The sequence below is a fragment of the Carassius auratus genome, chromosome 43, assembly GCF_003368295.1.
Source record: "Carassius auratus strain Wakin chromosome 43, ASM336829v1, whole genome shotgun sequence".
NCBI classification, from domain to species: Eukaryota; Metazoa; Chordata; class Actinopteri; order Cypriniformes; family Cyprinidae; genus Carassius; species Carassius auratus.
In genome coordinates this window covers 8,257,681-8,277,233 of record NC_039285.1, presented here as the reverse complement: position 1 = coordinate 8,277,233, position 19,553 = coordinate 8,257,681, and the positions used below count along the sequence as shown (strand labels likewise).

Sequence of the window (19,553 nt, the reverse complement as noted above, 5' to 3'; positions counted from 1 at the left end):
TTGAGCAAGACGTTGATCTAGACCAAAAACAAACAAATGGTTATTACTTAACTACAATTAAAATCATTAAAAAAAATATATAAAAAAATGTGTTACTTAATAATAAAGCTGTTGCTAACTGGAAATGTATTGTATTTCAGCTAGTTGCCAAAGCAACATTTCTCTTTTGTCATTTAGTTCACTTGAAGTACTAAAATACCTACAACACTGTTACTAAAACTGAAGATTGCAAATAAAAGTTTGCAAATGCATGGTATAGACTGCAAGTTAATGGGCAGAAACAATTTCATGGCATTTCAAAAAGTTTTTGAAAGCTACTTCCTCTAAAATAAGTAAAAATGTAATAATAATAATAATAATAATAGTATATAAATACTAAAAAACAAATATTGCACTAGTTGGTGTTTGTATTGTGCATTCCTATATTAACGTCCAGTATTTGAATGGCTGATCATGCTGAGTTTTTCTACAGTCCATCACTATTTACGAATACCATAGAAATTAATGTGTAAAATGAATCCAACCTGTCACAAAACTACCTGTGATTCTTCTCATAAAACTTCTTGTTTCACTACAACATTATTATCCTCAGTATAAACTGTAAATATGTACCCCTCCAAATAAAGGTACTTGCACAAGCCGTTTGTACTGCTTTTCCTAAATTCACCATCATAAGTGCTTTTTGCCAGATGTTGTCAATTATAAGAAATAACTGATAAGTTTAAACAAAGGGTATATTGAGTTTGTAGAGTTGACTATTAAATAGACTTTAAACATTCATCAGATATTTTACATGAAATATTAAATGCTGCTTTTATTACACAGTTCCTAAATATGTCATCTTACTATAGATAATAACGATTAGAAATCAACATGGGTCCAGCTTTTCCTCTATTTACAACCCTGATCCTGAGCAACTACATAGGACCTTAATCAGAAAACATTTTAAATTGTTTTCTTATTGGTCAGTTACTGAAAAGCTGCACTGTTGATTTACAAGATGCTATTTTGATTTTTTTTTTTTTTACACTATTCAACACCGTAACATCAATACATTATCTGAAGCTCTCAGGCCATTAGAACCCAATACCAGACACCTCTTCCTATTATTTTTGTGTGAAAAGGAGTTTTAATGTATTCACTCACTGGCCATCCCAGTGCAATACAAGTGTAAGAGAGGGAGAGATAGAGAGAGAAAAAAAAACTTCTACAACTCAAAAGATATCTTTTAATATCCAAAGGTCAGAATGTGTCCATCTGCACATGATTTTTTATTGCACTTCAAACTGAACAAACAGTTATTTAATACAAGTTAATTATTTGGCACTGTTAGCACATTGAAACTGTTTGGCAGTAGTTTTCTGGTAAAATCAAAACAAAGAAATTAATACAATTGTGAGCTAGCACAAAATACCATTCCGACAAACAGGTATAAAGTTGCAAAACATCAAACCTTTTTTTTTGCATGAATTTCATCAAGCATTGATATACAAAGACAGGACCACAACACATATGATCAATTTGATGAGAAAGGCAGTGTTTCATAATTACTTTTTTTCTTCACAAAGAAATTTTTTTATAACCATTTCATAATTCAGCTAAATAGCACCCATGAAACCATTAACAACAGTTCCAGCAGTCTGAGTGTAAAGTGTAAGCAGATGCAACACTCAGTTTTGTGCAATGCAAACTCATAATCTCATTTGTCAAATTGTTTCATTATGTACCTTCACTATACGCAAATAAAATTTACAGTGACAGTTATGTCATCATTTACCCCTCATGTCTCTCCATATTTATGTCTTTAAATAATGTTTTTTTTTTCTATGGTACATATATTTTGAATAACGTGCTGTTATATTTGAAACCCAAATGTTACCTTTTTTATTTTGGGTGATCTGTTCACTTAAATGATTGTACCATAATAATGTGAACTTGTAATACAAAGTTTTTTTCTGCCAATTAGCAAAGAAAAATGTAGGCATGAAACCAAATTTCAAATTTTCAAATGTTATACTTACTTTTTTATATTACTGTGCTGACGCTCACCCCTTACTCTTTGAGGTATTGAAGTTACCCGTGATGTTGCCTACTATATTGTACACTACTGATACACTATTATGTTGAGTTTTAAAATATACCACATAGAATATTGGCAGGACAATGCCAATGAGTAACATTGCAATTACAGCATTCCACCACTGGATCCCCCAGTCTGCACCATAGCTGCCCAAATACCGGCTTTTCCACCCCTGTTGCCTGGATATCCAGGAATCACTGGAAAGGACGTCTTCTGAGGGGACTGTGCTTTGGATCAGACGCTCAATGTCACTGTCCACCTCTTTAAGGTAATTGGTGTACTCCTGCACCTGAGGTGTTCCCGAGATGTTTGCTTCGGCACTGTTTGATGACGCTACGTCATTGCAGGTTCTTTGCTGGGGGTTCTTGAGCTCAGAGATGGCCTTGGTTAGCAAGCCATGCTTCTTTACAGGGATTCTGATTGACTTCAGTGCATACATGTCCTGCTCTTGAAAAAGGTTGTTTACCCTTTTTATGTCAGCCACCTGGAAGCCATAGAAAAGGATTATTTTTTATAGGAAAAGTTCACCCCAAAAATGAAATTGCAAATGAATTGCAGCAAGTGTACTCACGACTTTCCCTTTAAGGGAAGTCGTGGCCTAATGGTTAGAGGGTTGGACTCCCAATCGAAGGGTTGTGAGTTCTAGTCTCGGGCCAGACGGAATTGTGGGTGGGGGGAGTGCATGAAAAAGCTCTCTCTCCACCTTCAATACCATGACTTAGGTGCCCTTGAGCAAGGCATCGAACCCCCAACTGCTCCCCGGGCGCCGCAGCATAAATGGCTGCCCACTGCTCCGGGTGTGTGCTCACAGTGTGTGTGTGTGTGTTCACTGCTCTGTGTGTGTGCATTTCGGATGGGTTAAATGCAGAGCACAAATTCTGAGTATGGGTCACCATACTTGGCTGAATGTCACTTCACTTCACTTCACTTCACTTCACTTCACTTCACTTCACTCAGGCCATCCAAGACTGTAGATGAGTTTAATTTTTTTCCAGTATTATGGATAGAGGACTCGTATGTTAGCCAGAAGAAGTGGTTTGAAGTTAAAAACACCTTAATGATGGCTTTTCACTTCAGAAGACATTAACTGATGGACTTGAGTCAGTGTCAATTACTTGTGGATTACTGATGTTTTTATCAACTGTTTGGACTCTTTCTAAGGGCATCCATTATCTGCAAAAGATACATTGGTAATCAGTGTTGGGGAGTAACTAGTTACATTTATCAGAGCTACGTAATTTAATTACAAAATAAAAATAACTGTAATCATTTACAGTTACTGAGAAAAAAATGTGTAATTAAATTACAGTTACTTGAAAATGTTAAAGACTACATAGGGTAATACAAAGGGGGTTACACCTGAATATTTTCATACACACATCCACTTACAGATTTCATTGATGTCTTCCCCAAATTACATTGACTGCTCTAAACTATGAGATATGAATATTATTATTATTTTTTTTAAGATTAACTGTTAGATGCCAGAGTTTCCTGTCATAGCTATGCAAAGATTTGATTTCAAAAACAGAATCATAGCCATTAAACTATATCTTGTTATGATTTTAAATCTGTATTTAACCTCAAAGTAAAAAGAGGTGCTTTTGTGGTGGCTGTGCTTTAAAATTAAATTATTATAATCTTAATTCAAGTGATGAAGGATTCTGAAAGTCTGACAGTAATCAGTGTAGAGTCCAACTGTAATGTAAAACCTGCCTGCTTTAAATGTTTCAAAATGATTAACATATAAAAACATTTTTTTTTGAAATTTTAAAAAGTAATCAAATGTGATCAGTTACTTTACTTTAATAAAGTAATTAAAATAGTTACACTACTTATTACATTTTGAATAAGGTAACTTGTAATCTGTAACCTATTACATTTCCAAAGTAACCTTCCCAACACTGTTGGTAAGCAAATTATGTTATACGAAATTTCTCCAAATCTGTTCTGATGAAGAAAACAAACTCATCTATATCTTGGATGGCCCGAGGGTGAATACATTTGCATAAAACTTTCATTTTTGGGTCATCTATTTATTTAAGTGCCTAAATGAGAATGATATATACGCAATCAAACAAGATACCTTGCATCCGTATTGCAGGGCCAGTTTGTTGAGATTGTCCTCATGTGAGATGTCCCGTTCCAACAAGAGTATTTCCTCCACTCTTTCTCTCTCCTGTGAGTACAACTCTCTGCTCCGCGGCCGTAGCTCCATGACATTGAGTTCCTCATCCTCAGATGACTCTTCTTCTCGTCTGTATCCGAACATGTACACTTGGCCATCCGCACTGGCATGTACATCCACAGGAGCCTGAAAGGCTCGAGGGAGAGGATCCCCTCGTCTCATCACTGCAACTTGACCAATATCTAGAAGAATAATTAATAAGGCCAGTTCAGTTCAGCTGAAAGTATGTTCAAAAGTATGGGGGTCAGCATTTTCTTTTATTTTTGCATTTAAATAAATTAAAACATTTACTCAGAGAAGAAAAATTCAAATGTGACAGAAATCACAGAACAACCTTGTTTACAGCAACCAATCTGGCTTCAGAAGTGGACATTCAACTGAGACTGCCTTGCTGTCAGTTGTTGAAGCCCTAAGACTGGCAAGAGCGGAATCCAAATCTTCAAAACTTATCATGCTTGATCTGTCCGCTGCTTTTGACACGGTTAACCACCAGATTTGTATTGAATGTAGGCTACTTACTGTGCAGTTACTGCTGTTAATTTCAGATGGTTATGGTTATTGTTTTCAATAGCCAAAAGCCAGTTTGGCCTATTAAATACCAAATAAACATCTTGTTTATGCACACTTTCCTTCTTTCTTGTTTGTTGCTTAGAGGTAAAAAAAAAAAAAAAATCGGAAATCGGTATCGGAATCGTCCAGTTTGCTTTAAAACAAATCGGTATCGGTATAAAAATATAACTTAATTCTGTATATTTATGATACATAAAATGCTAGCGGGAAAAGAAATGCCTTATAAAGATGAGAAGGAGCTGCATCTTATCAATGTTTAAAATGTGTTATTATTTCCAATAAAAATGCTGTAACACAATTTATGATTTATAGAAAATTACATTAATATACATTAATATTAGGGCCGGGACTCGATTAAAAAAATTAATCTAATTAATTAGAGGCTTTGTAATTAATTAATCGAAATTAATCGCATTTTAATCGCAGATAAATATTTGACCTGAGAACAGTGAGAAGTATTTTTTTTCACATGGATTTATAGTATACCATTGAATAATGACTGAATACATAAGCTTAAGCAACAAAATATTGTTTATTTTTGTTCAACCAAGTCTAGCAGACCAGTGCAATTTTTGCCATGAAGTGTAGCAATAGCATATTTAGAAACAATTTAGAAATAGTACATTTCAGAAATTCAGGAAGCTTATAGGTGCTGGAACCTTCTGTAAAGTGTTTTTTTTAAGTAAAACACAATACTGTCAATTACATTCAGAACATTGGAAACACTGACTATTAGAAAACATCTCTCTGTTGCTTCAGAGGGCATAATATACTAAGTCCAATTCTCAATAACCTTGGCCAAAACAATAAAGAGTTCAACATAAACTGTTGCACCAACAAAATAATACATAGTTCAACATAAAGTGTAAAGTCCACGCTAGCTGCTATGTGTTTTGCGTTGAGGTGATACTTGAGGTTCTATCATGTGCTGTGGTGATATGCGAACGCTAGTTGGTGTTTCAGTATAATCGGTCCGCCGAAACTCATCCAGTGACAAACGTTCCGCGGTGCAAAAATAAGTTATTAAAAATGCGGGAATTTTTTTCCTGTAATTAATTAATCTTAGTTAACGCGTTATTTTTGTGTAATTAATTAATCTCAATTAACGCGTTAAAGTCCCGGCCCTAATTAATATACATATAATATATTACATTAATATACACTATATATATATATATATATATATATATATATATATATATATATATATATATATATATATAGTGTATATACATTAATATACACTGTATATTAATGTATATTCATTAATACATTAATGTATACTGTATATTAATGTATACATTGATATTAATATACATTAATATCAATTTATATTAAAATTACTTTAATATAAATTGATATTGACCAAAATAACTGATTTAGGGTGTGAAACTTGTCTTTTAAAATAATTAGTTTTTTACAGGACCAAAGGTGCCCATAGTTGAAAAACCAAACTCCAGAACATTGCTTGAATTAGGAAATCAGCATTATTGTCAGTGTTATAGCAGGTAGATATCAACCTTATTGTAATAAAGAGTTTGTAACTACAGCAAGAAACATACTGCAGAATGTAAACAACACGCAACCGTCCATGCATCATTGTTCATGTATACATCTAACGTTACTGGATTGTGACACAACTGTAGGACATAGTAGTAGAGCTGGAAAGTGATTATTGTCTGTAATGTTAACTGAAAAAAACAACGGATCTGCCCAGAACACCGTTAGGTGAACAGAAATTACTCCCCCCAAACTGCAAAAGGCAAAACTCAACAAAATATAGTTACTTTAGATTTGTTAAGAATAAAAATGGAGTATGTGTACAGTAAACACTTAGAAAGGTTACAGAAAGTTAGCCTACATTCGTTAACTTACTATCAGCTCAGTTTAAATCCGATTTTTCATTACTTTCCAAGCTGTCTGAATCCGAATACTACTCACATTTCTAGAGAGAAACAGCTACATCGTAACAAAACTAATCCCAAGTGTCTTTTTAGAAACTTCTTACTGCAACCGAGTTTGCTAGTGCTGGCGAGAAAGCCACTGTAGATTGACAGGTCCTCCAGCCAATCAGCTCGTTGAAGAAGGCGAGTCCTCTACTGTAGATCTGCTGTAGATTGTGCTGTCACAGATGTGCGCGATACTTATTGTAAATAATAATCTTTGAAAAAAAAAAAAAAAAAAAAAATGGTGTCAGGCGTTCAATTAGAATGGTGCCATGGTGGTTTACCCGTGGTTTATGTTTTCCAAAGTGTTTCACTCTCTTAGCCTAAGTATGGTTGAGAACACGGGCTCGTCTTACGTGTCAAGACATGATGTAATAATTCTCAGAAGGTGAGACCTGTAGGTGTAGTCTATCCATTCCCTGCGTTCCATTTGGAAGGTCTCATATATTTGAAACACTCGTGCCTATTATAATTTATGTGTAGGTGTGCCTATTTTTTCATTTTATCAACAATTGTTACTATATAGTCACAGGAATTTTTGGATGTAGACTACAAAGATTTCAGTTTTTAATCTGGAATATATATATATATATATATATATATATATATATATATATATATATATATATATATATATATATATATATATATATATATATATATATATATATATATATATTACACGGGTAAGGCATTGTGGCAGGAGATGAACGCGTGGTTTTAAAAAAATCTGAATTATTTCGAAAAGGGTCATACAGGCTTGGAATGATATGAGGGTGACTAAATAATGGCAGAATATATTATTTGAATAGGCCTGTCATTTTAATAGGCTAAATAAGAACAATATATATGCATAATATAAATACAGATTACTATGGGATAAATCTGGCAGTGTATCTTTTCAGTCAGTCCGCTTACCAGGACTTGTCAGTTTGACCTCAAGATGTCGCCATATATCTGCAGTAGTTTCAACCAAATTTACTCAAGAAGGTTTGCAGTAAAGTGTTTTAAACCTCTGTTTGGTCCATCTCCTTCATTCACCTCCTTTGTCAGAATATTCTTTGTCAGCAATAGAGAAACTTGTCCAGTCAGGAGTCAATTAACATGGCAGGGCTGCGTCAGAGCACACAGTGCAATTGAGGTACTTCAGGTCGCCTTATACATTCCTGCTTAAGCACAGGTCAGCACTCAGGCTCAACAGTTCATGATGGAGGACACGCGCCTGCCATAGTCGATCCACATTTGGACATCGATTTTGGGAGCCCTGGGACATGTGTCAGTCCTCTAAGCTTGACTAGCAGGCTTTGTTTAAGCATGACAGTGTATGCCCTCTGGTCAAATATAACAGCAAGACACACACAAGTTTTGCCTACATGTCACAGTAGTTGTGTGGAAAAAGTGTGATCTTTTCGAATCCAATTTGGGCCATGGTCATATATGGTTCAGGATCTAGTGCATGGCCATACAACTGTGAAATCTGAATTTATTTTTAAAATGTTGTGTTAATTAACATCACACATTATGAGCAAATGCTTGTCACCGTTCAATGCACACTGTGCATACCAGACAAAATGATAATGAATCAATGAAGCAACAGAAAACTGTGGAATAACTAATGTAATTGATTTTGAAAAGAAGCTTCAGCTGAGAAAACAGGAATGCATTGTAGTCAAGTAAATCTGATAATCTTGTCATTTGCAATTCCATTTATTACACAACTGGCAAGTGCACATATGTGACTTTTCTTTCTTTCTTTTCCTGGTATTATTATTATTTTTGTTGTTGTTGTTGTTGTTTGCATTCATGTGGGTAATAATGCACATGACATTTTTGTAAATATGCAGGTCATGAAAGGTCAAAGAGCAGCAGCAGTGTATTACAAAGTATTACAGTCATTACAAAACTATCAGATAATCAGAAGTAAGCATAAAAAGTGCCAGGAAATGTATTATTTAATGAGATATAATAAAATTAATAAAGTTTTAACTTTAATAAAATAAAATTAATAAATCATGCAATCTGATTAACAGTCTCAGAGGACAGCAATGCTTTGGTTTAAAGGAATAGTTTCACCTAAAACAAAAATTTTGCAGAAAATGTACTCATCCCTGTCAAAGATGAGTAGATGAGTTTGTTTATACAATGGAAAAGATTTGAAAAACTTTAGCAATTAGCATCTCATATCAAAATCTATCAAAATATTTATTAGAACTGTTTCACTTGTGAACAAGGCTTGATCTGTACATATTTCTCTCCTGATTCAGACCAAGTTACTTTTTCACTGAGAAAGCAATACTATGGATAGAGGACTCATAGCAACTTTTTGCTTCACAATATAGACTGGAGTCGTGTAGATTACTTGGGGATTATTGGGAATTGTGTTTTTTATTTTATTTATTTTTTATCATTGTTTATGTGTATTGTGTTTTTACCAGCTGTTTTGGACATTGTAACAGCAACCTTTCACTGTAGAGAATCCACTGGTGAGCAATAGACACAGTCTTATACTAAATTCTGCAAACTTGTCTTATTGAAGAAACAAATTTATTTACATCTTGGATTGCCTTGCTAATACATTTCTAGCAATTTAGCATTTTTGGTTTAATTATTCCTATTATTTATTTATTTTTGCATTACACATTTACATTACAGTAGATAATGGCTCAGTCACTGAAAGCATTAATTTTATGTGAGAGGCTCCTGGGAGCACACGTATACTTCACATCCTTTTGATTCTATCTGCAAAAATTAAACTATGCCAAAGAAACTATTTAAATATCTCCAGGTCTTTTAGTGAATATCTAATTGCTCACTGCTGAAAGTCAATGAAAGGCGAATATGCCATTCATGCATGACAGTACAGTGAACCTTCCCAGTACAATCCTTCCAAGAACTGGGCATATGTGCATTCTCAGTGGCAGATTACACAGATGACACGATCTGATGAGCATACAAGCGATTATCTGGGTCAGCGCTAGTCTACAATTTCCCGCCCTGAAACATCCATCGTATCTGTACAATATTGTTCCTCTACATGGTGTATACTGACTTTCGTTTCTTGGCAAAAGCAATCTGTCACCAATTTGTCTTTGCCTTTTTTGTTAAGTTAGCATGTGTGTTTAGCAAGTGATTTGAAGTGTGTAGCATGCTAATGGAGAGTGGGACCTGAGCAAATTGAAGTGTTGCATATTTAAGTGCTTTCCACTCTTATGAACTGTTGACATTTAACTGACCCCATGATTTATATGTAGCTCTTGTAAACCACTTTAGCTTTTAAAAATAAGACAAATTATTTTTATAGACAGTATGCCAGATGTATTTAACATTTTACCATCCATGCACACTTAAGACCAAATGCCTTTCTGAAAAGGGCAATCAACTGACCCTTCAGCTGACCCAATGTAGTACCTCAAATAAACTGTAAGCACAGCACTTAACTATAGCTGACCTATTTTTACATAAATGCGCAGTGAGAATTTCAACACTTCCTTCTGACCTGAAAAAAAAAAAACAAACAACAACAAAAATAAACATTTGCTTACATACTAGTGTGTTGCTTAGTAGATGCTTTGCATTTGTATTTCTATTTATTTTTGAATTGTCACTGATTCAAAGCAACAGATAGCAGCTGACAACACCATCCAATGCAAAAACCTCCCTGAAGGGGGAGCAGGAGCAAATGTGACAAAACAAAAATTAGCAGGAAGCAGCACATCATATCATTTACATCACATTCAGATGCAGGGTGCAACTCTGAACACGGTGCAACAGAGTGGCATAACATGCTGTGTTTCTGGGCCACTGAGCAGCATGTCAAACTGACAGAGAGAGAACAAAAAGATGGAGAGAGACGCAGAGAGAGAGAGAGGTCAGATGCAATGTATCATTTGCGGAAAGTTCAACAGAAGAGCAGCATAATTGCAATCATGTTATATACAAATTGTGTCTATTTATCTAACTACATAGGCACACACATATATTATTATTAATAATAATGTATTAATAATATTAAAATAATAAACATTCATTATGATCATAATTACAAAACCTAAATGACAATTACACTTAAATGACGAAATTAATTTAATTGTAATTTAAGTGTCATTGTCATTTAAGTATTATTATAAATAATAATAGGTTAGGTAGCTTGTTATGTATAAACATTGATTTTTAAATTGATTTAATTTGATACAATTATCCAGTTTAAGGCAATTAAGAAAATACATATAATATAATATAATATAATATAATATAATATAATATAATATAATATAATATAATATAATATAATATAATATAATATAATATAATAATTGTAATTGTAAATATACCATTATGAATTCCCATTAATTTTTATCCCAGAGCAAGGTTAAAATACACGACAGACTACAACAATTTGAATGATATCCTCATCTTATTATTCAATGTAAGATGTATTTAAGTGTCTGTTTTTAAATGTTCATCTGATCTGAATCCACCTCTAGATGGCAGCATAGTCCTTTGTATTTTAAAGCTATTGTAGACTAGACGTTGTCAGACATCTTTCCAGCATACTACAGTATAAACAAAAAGTTTAAAGATAAAAAAAAAAATAATAATAATCAATTTTTTCGTGTAATACATATTGCAAATATTAATGTCTGTACCCAGCCTTATTTCTACTGAGCGTAAAGCTTCATTAACCTAATTTTAAAACACCAAATAGAGACTTCAGCTGATTAAAGAAACACTTTTCTAAACCTGATGTATTTAAGAGGGGGAAACGGTTGTTGTTTGTTTATGCTCGCTGCATGTCCATGTCCATGTTTCTGGCACAGGTGATTTGCCGATCAGCGTGAGGCCAGTCATTATATCTGCGGGGGTCAGTGAAGGCAGTGTCGGGGAAACAAAATTAATCCGCGTGGCTCTAGGTTATGGCAACAGGTCAGGAGCTTATTGATTAAATGTCAGATACCCAGGTGAATGTGATTCGTAACTCTGAGGAGGCCCCAGTGCATGGTCACATGATATCCAAAGGAAGAACAAAGACCGTATGACAGACTTAAAAAAACAGACTTTCAGGAGGGATGAAGGTTCTGCCATTCGTCCGTTCATTCTTTTGTCCATCCGTCTGTTTCAGACTTCAATCTCAAGTCTTTAAACCTCCTGTTGTGTTCAAAAACTAGGTACAAGTCTTGTGTTGGTAAAACCACATTGGTTTCCATGCAATTTGCCAAAAATGTACACCATGATAAACCCTAAAGATTCACGGAAAACAAGAACTCTGTTGTAGCTTGTCAGAAACTATAAAATAAATAAATAAAATATGTTAGAAATGTAATAATTCCCATCAAGTTTATTGTTATTTTCTGTTGTGTTAGGGGTTGATTTGAGATATATTTTTTTGTGTTTAAAATTTTCCTTTTTTTTTTTTTTTTTGTGTGTCACGACTACTTGTAGTGACTATTTGCACACTGAAGTGCAAATAACTACAAGTATAAAAAGTATCTAATGTTATTTGTACATGAACTTGCACTTATTGGTATTTGTACTTCTCAAACCCTTGTAAGGTTTAAAAATGGGTTTCTCATTTTTTTTTCAATGCAATAACTGTAAAGTAATTGAGATCCCAAAAAAACAAAAACAATAATAATATTAAACATTGAAATATTTTTGGGCTGTGAATCTCATCTACAGTGGATAAAGAAAAGTTACATTTCCTTGGATGATTTTAAAAGACTAGTTTCAGTTGTGAGTAAACTCTAAATCTTAAATTTCTTATGTTCTCCTGTAGTTCATATTTTTGTGTTTGACGAGCTACAGTAAAGGTTTTCTGTTTTTACCTGACTCTAGTGTTTTTCAAAGTGTTGGCTTCTGGCAAATTGCATAAAAAAAACAATGGATGTTTGTACAACCTTTCAAAAAGTAATCTTTTGAGTTGAACCTTTGCATGACCGCAAATCACAAATATTCACAAAATTGCATGAAGAAATAAACATGTTAACCAGTATTTCAAGCAGTTTGCTCAGAATCAAGTGTTTCAAGGCCAAACTGACCCCAACACAACATGAGGGTTAATGTCAGAAACCGTAATCCCACAGACAGCCTCCCAAGGGGGGTGCGCACCATCATAAGCAAATTTGATTGACAAGTATACTTCAAGGCCCAAGGTTAATGGTGTTGACATCTAAACTGTTCAACGGGTCAAGGGCTAGAATGAGAGCTCTGAAGATCATGCTCTCTTTGTCAAATTAAACTCTCTGCATTTGGTCGCTGTTGAACATGTGGAGCAGAGCTGTCAGCAGCATGGGTGTCCTCAGGGTTGTGGCAAGTTATCCACTGACTCCAGCAACCCAGAGGATGTGCCACAAGGGATCACAAAGTCGTATTTGGCCTCACAGCACCCATGGAGCCCCAGTTGGACGGTCTCTTTACCCTAGGGGTAGGTTCTCGGGCCACTCTGGACTGTTCAGTAGCTCAGAGCGCTGGGTGACACATAACCTTGCCCTGTCACCACCCTCACCAGTGTGTCAGCTGATATTAGACTGACTGACGTTGACCCGCCACTCAGGCTCTGAGGGTTTAGCGGCGCCATATAACCTCGCCTTGACTGTTCACCAGGCTGAGGTCTTTGGAAGCAGGGCATCCTCAGCTGCGTCCTACTCCTAGACAAGGCTGCGCGCTTCTGTCATGTTATAAGAATTACATATGCCCAGTTTGATTTGTAGATTTTTTGGGCATGCACATTATCAGATCACATGAGCATATTATTTTTGTTGTCTGATTATTATTATTATTATTTTTTTTTTAAGTTTGCTTTGTTTATGTGACTGTTATTTTAAGTTGTAATAATACTTCACTTTTTTATGATAGTGTAAAAGTAGGTCGACACAAGACAAACAGTGACGTTTGACGTTACTGATGTCCAACCTGTCTCACTAAGGCCATGTTTGATTTGAGACCTGTTGATTTCTGTTTTAGCCTGTTCATCAGACAAAGCTATCAGACTTCAGAAAACATGGAAAATAGTCATCTGGGACTACTTTATGGAGATTTTTGTTGTTGTTGTTGTTGTTGTCCTTTTTGTGTTTAACCTAACATAATCAACAAACAGTGCATGTAAAAGGTGTATTTTTGTGAAATTTTTTGTTCTATATAAAAAAGCATATGGGATTGAAATGACACGAAGTTGATTAATGGTGAATTACTTAAGAATATGATACATTTTTAACAAGATCACAAATCAAGTCCTCCCATGGTCCCATTCTAAACTTGAAAATAAAATCTAAACAAGTGGGTTGACTTGGTAACACAAGGCAGAGGTGAATTAAACATTGATGACAGTAGGGAGAGGTAAAATGTCATTTCCAATGATATCTAAGTCTGTCTGCCATTAAAATGTGCAGTGACCCACACTGCATACAAAAATGATATCATGAACATTAACTTCCCTAGTTAATGTTGTGTGCTCTGCTGGGTGCACCAGGCTGACAGTGCACTAAGAGCATGCTTTTAATATGCTACAGTACATCCTCTTTCCGCTTTCCTGTGGGGATTCCTTCTGCTTTTACAGCACACTGCCAGTGTTTCTGTAGACTGTGAAGTTCATGCCCTGAAGTAAATACTCTAATTAAAATAGTGACTCTCAATAGGTTTAAAGCTCTGATGTGACACTGATCTTGCTTGTACAAAAGGTATAGTGACAGGCAGTGTGCTAAGAAGTGTAAAGAAAGGATTGACACACCATGTGTTTTATTGTGTCTAAGTGAATGTCATGACATACTGTAGCTAGAGGACATTTTAGTATATGTATGTACGTATATATATAAAACATGATTTACAGCATGTTGCTGAGCAACAAAAAAGACTGTCATTACTTAAATTTGCTGATATTGTTGTTAAATAAATTGATTATATGTGGTTAGATGTCATGAGACTATAGTGTAAAACATAATTAAAAGGGAGGCTGGAGCTCATATAGCCCATGAGATTTCATACCGCTGTTTATGTAAATTGCTTGCAAAAGCGTATAGAATGCATTGCTTTACTGACATCACAAACAACTTATTGTATTGCACATTTGAATGAGAATCACTAATTTAAGTGTTCTTAAGAACACAAAAAAATAAACTTTGGAAAACGTTATCTGGACCTCATTGTATGGACCGAAATGCTGAGACTTTCTTGAAAATTTCTTATTTTATGTTCTACAGGCAAAAAAAAAAAAAAAAAGGAATTCGTCTTGGTGTCAGAAGAATCATGTGACACTGAAGACTGGATTAATGGCTTTTCCGTCACAGGATTGAATAGCATTTTAAAATAATTCAAATAGAAAACTTTTGAGAATATCTCAAAATATTTTTTTCTTTTTTAACTGTATTTTTGAGCAAATAAATGTAGCCTTGTTGAACATTACATAAGAGACTTCATTTAGAAACCCCAATACCAATCTTTTGAATGGTTTCACCTTTGATAGACTCTTTGTTGCACTTGTTAACTTCATCACAGCCTTACGTGTCACATATATGCATTTAGGCATTAGATGCCATCAGTGGTAAGGTTTAAATCAGATTGCATTTATGAATAAGACATACAAACTCCTAAGAGTGGAGTAATGTGCTCAGTTTTAACCCTCTGTGTTAAGGCGATTAATAATGAAACAGAGAGAATTATGCATGATGAGGTGAGTTCTCTCCTTCATTCTGAATGCACTAATTCACACAGAGTTCAGGCCAACTCAAGAGTTGCAGTTTAAAGGTTGCTTGTAACATACAACATGACGTTTGAACCTGTGATGGTTTGTTCCCTCTGTGAGAGTTCAAACCAGAGCCACAGGCCTCACTGTCTTCCTTCATATGACAGGATGAGAGTTTGCTCTGACCTGGGGAATTTAATAATGTATACCGATCCCACAGTGAAGGCTTCCGTCTCAGTTTAACCACTAGATAACCTCAGCACTTCTAACTGTACATTATAGTTCAGACCAAAGAAAAACATATACCTTAAAATATTCATCTTGTCTGTACCGGGGTCCTTTTTCGGTCACTTCTTTACCACAACATCAGCCAACTTCTAAACTAACAAACAACCTCTTTGGTCATGTTTCACATTCTGTGTCATTCCATCTGTGAATTGCTAACCATACAAAACAGATAATGTATAATTATGTTCAGACACACAGCTATAATCCATGTTGAGCTGTAACCTTACAATACAAGGACATTTGGCCTGTGTCTCCAATCTTTTTATCTAAAAAATTCACTTCAAGGTAATTTTGTGTATTGTAACGGGTCATAAGATAATAGCTTCCCAAAGCATTTGCCTTTATTGAAGGCTCTTTTTTTGTAATCTTGGTTTAATTCGTTGACACAAATATAATCAGCTTAAAAATAAACCCTGAACTTGTGGCATCATTCTTCATGTTTAGCCAGCATTTTTCTGGCAGAAGGCAGGCAAAATATTTTCACTAATTTTAGCCACCTCTGCTTTTCCCTAAATAAACCTCTACCCTAAACATCTGTCATTCCACTTTTAGCACAGCCTCAAATGAAAGTGCAGGTAATGGATAGAAGACCTTTCACACTGTCCAGGAAAGGATAAAATAATGGTCAGGGATGTGGGGGGAGGGACATAATAGAGTGAGAGAGAGAAAGGGAAAGTGCCCAGAGCCCTGGATTGTCAGAATCAGTTGAAATGAGGAAAATTCTTGCATGAAGACACTTGGCACGGGTGCCCTTTGAATGAACCAGTGGAAAACGGGAGGGAGCGATGAAACAGGAGGATGTTGCTTTGGAATAGATGATTGCAATACTTGTAATCCACCATGAAACATCTTTAATTCTCACATTAAGTCTGTTGATTAAACTGACAAAAAGCTCAACGGCAAGGTAAATCATCTCATGATTACGTGAATAAAATGGATTGAAAAAAACAATGTATAAGAAGTCAAATAATCTCAACTACTGCGGTGAATGATAACAATACATGTGGCGCTTTCGTAGAATAAAAAACAAAACAAAAAAAAAAACATTCACAGAAGATTCTTACACAGTCACACTGTATTTAGTTTTAGCAATAAACAGCTACTGCAGAACTGAGGATCCATGAGCATAGATGGCAAAGTATGGAGTATATAAAATATGGAGAGGACATCCAAATTAGAGGAGAATGTATTTCTTTGTTTCATATTTCAAATGTGCCGAGGCAGATCCTTACACTGTTCATCACTGAACCGGGGAGCAATTCCAGCTGCAGTGTTGAACCGATTCCCCATTGAAAGTCTCCGCATTATCCTGTCTTCTTGTGCATTTGTCTTCCAAGGATGACCAGCATTTTTGGGGCACCAGATGCAAAATTAACACCAATAACTTGGAGGTATCTGGAAGTGTTCTCTTATTGTGACCAGAGTTCTTTTTCCAATAAGTTTTTATACTGTGATTCAGAATACAATTAAGTCATGAAATAAAAAATCTTAAAAATGCCCTTCCACTCCTGTTAGGATAAGTTCAAATAAGACAAATCAGTGACCTTTAGGAAATTGTAGGTTGTTCTCTAAGTTTGATCTCCACTGTGTGTGCATATCTTTGTTATTCTTGATTTCCATCAGGACTTCCTAAATGAATATGCTGGTACCTGGGCAAACAATGCAAATGCTAGAAAGAGGTGTTGGGCTTATCCATTAGTGCAACAGACTCCTCAAAGACTGAAGAACAAACACAGTTCATTATGCAAATTGTCAGAAAGCGATGAAATCTATTTCCAGGTACCTGCAAGAGTACTATAATTGAAGGGCTTGTTGATTCATCATAACTAACATAAATAAATATCATAACATAAATATCTAGATTAGATCTCAGTTTTGTTCCAAGTTAACTTTCTTGTAGTAATTTCACTTTTTAACACTCTGCTTCTATAGTATGTCTGCAAGAACTTTTCTACTGAAGCTGTCAGATTGTCATCACGATCAGATCAGATGAGATTAGATCAGATCGCAATTTTTCAAAGATCTGTATTAGGGTGGCCATATTTTGGACTTTTGAAATTGTGGACCTTATATATATATACCATATATATACAATAAATAAATTGCAACACTGCTGATGAAAACTGATCTTTGAGTAGTTGCGATCTGATCTAGATTGGTATGACAATCCAACATGTCTTTCAGCCTATTTTTTTTTTCCATTTGTAAAACTGAATTTGCGAATGGCCTGCATGTAGCTGTTTTAAATAATACATACAAAGTTACTTTAACCTTAAAATAACAATCCAAAATACTCTCTGGAAGACAATTTGAAGGTTAATTGCAACCAGAAATATCTACCAGTTGTGCTAGTTGACCCATATGGACCTTCCAAAATTATAAGAGAAAGAGGCAAAATACAGCGGCCTACCTAAGAGCAGTTTAATGAACTCTGGAAGTAAGTGAGGTCGACATATGCAGTCTTCTGTTCCCTTATAGGCACACGGTGTGTGTGTGTGTGTTCTTGTGTCAAGCACATACACACGTTTGCGTGTGCTGCAGATGCAGTCTATTAGAAGCAGAGCTGCTATTAGTGACATTACCTTCTTCAGAAACGACAGGTGTTGGCAGCACCATATTCCTGGCACCTTGCTGCATGTGACATCTCCATTGCCTCAAGTTTAAAAGCCATCGCACATTGCTGGATGACTGACGCCTCTTTACCACAGCACATATGGCTGAGGAAGATGAGGAAAAATTGTGGTAGTAAACACATTTTTGTAAAAAAACTTTTGGTTATTTTAGCATGTTATGCATGATTTCGTTATTATGCTTGATTTTTTTATTAATGCTCCATTTACCGTGATAAAATCACTGTCATGTGATAAGTGTCTTATTCATTTTATAAAACTATATAAACAACGACATAAAATACCATTTGCGATAAACAGTCTACACAAAAAAAATATAAAAAATAATAATTAACTACACAAAGCTGTTGTTCACGGATAAGCTGCACAAAACATGCTCTATGAAAGTATACAGTATATTATACTGGCTGTAGATATCTGGAATCTCTTTGCTTAACCATAGAAAGCATTATAGTGTCAACAGCAGTAACACTATAATTTATTGTTATTGCTATACTGTAATCAATGTTTTTCATGCTGGTGTTTTAGGTCGGCTGGGATTCAAAAAAAAAAAAAAATTGTTAGGTATGTAAGAAAAATGCTTTCTCTATACTTTTTTGTTATCCTGTGAATGGAGTATGCCTTGAGAAGTAAATAAATAAATAAAGCAAATTTCTTAAGCAATGGAGGCTAGAGAAGAACGTTCACTTTTAAGGTTAATTGGAGCCAAAAGTGTCACATCAATCTAGTAGTTTACCAGAGGAAATTGGCCTGGCCTTTTGTTGAGAAATGGCGGAGATCACCACATGGGGTTTTTCCATAGACACTGGGTTGTTAAATTTGTAATGGACTTACTGTGTTGCTGACCTGGTCTGGTCTGATGTATAACTGTCTGTGGTGTAGACAGGACCCAGCCACCTTCACAACTTGTATTAAATTCATATTTCAGGCCACCTGGGGTGCAATAACAACTCTCCTGTATGAAGTTGCTGGCACATCTTGCCCTTCAGTTTCTTCACATGAAGATTTGAACACAGTAGTTCACATGTTTCCAGGTCAAAATAAAAGTCTTTGAGAAAAAGAGTTTTGGACAGTGGCCATCAAAGAGGTTGGTGGTCCGTATTGCTTCCTATTTTGAATTTATTGCATCAACTTTTTCTTGCTAATGTGATTGGTTTCCCCAGTGTATATATTTCAT

General features: G+C 35.1%; 1 protein-coding gene across 4 annotated transcripts; it reads right to left on the bottom strand.

Moving 5' to 3' along the window:
* Positions 1 to 1,222: 1,222 nt before the first annotated feature.
* LOC113061606 (lysM and putative peptidoglycan-binding domain-containing protein 4) lies at positions 1,223 to 7,023 on the bottom strand. Of its 4 annotated transcripts, none has more exons than XM_026230877.1 (3): positions 6,847 to 7,023; positions 4,167 to 4,450; positions 1,223 to 2,564 (listed from the first exon to the last, which is right to left on the bottom strand). In XM_026230877.1, exons 2-3 carry the CDS (start codon positions 4,428 to 4,430, stop codon positions 2,046 to 2,048), a joined length of 783 nt encoding a protein of 260 aa, XP_026086662.1. In that variant the 5' UTR covers positions 4,431 to 4,450; positions 6,847 to 7,023; the 3' UTR covers positions 1,223 to 2,045. The 4 variants fall into 4 exon arrangements, with proteins under 4 accessions (XP_026086662.1, XP_026086661.1, XP_026086660.1 ...); XM_026230876.1 differs by having other exon boundaries at positions 6,780 to 7,012; XM_026230875.1 differs by having other exon boundaries at positions 6,714 to 7,006.
* Positions 7,024 to 19,553: the final 12,530 nt, after the last annotated feature.

What these genes read in the sequence shown, in the direction of transcription:
- LOC113061606 (XM_026230877.1), bottom strand. Translation starts at nt 4,430, where the DNA reads ATGAGACGAGGGGATCCTCTCCCTCGAGCCTTTCAGGCTCCTGTGGAT. An exon ending in CCCTGCAATACGGATGCAAG is followed by an intron (nt 2,565 to 4,166) that starts GTATCTTGTTTG and finishes TATGGCTTCCAG; the next exon opens with GTGGCTGACATAAAAAGGGT.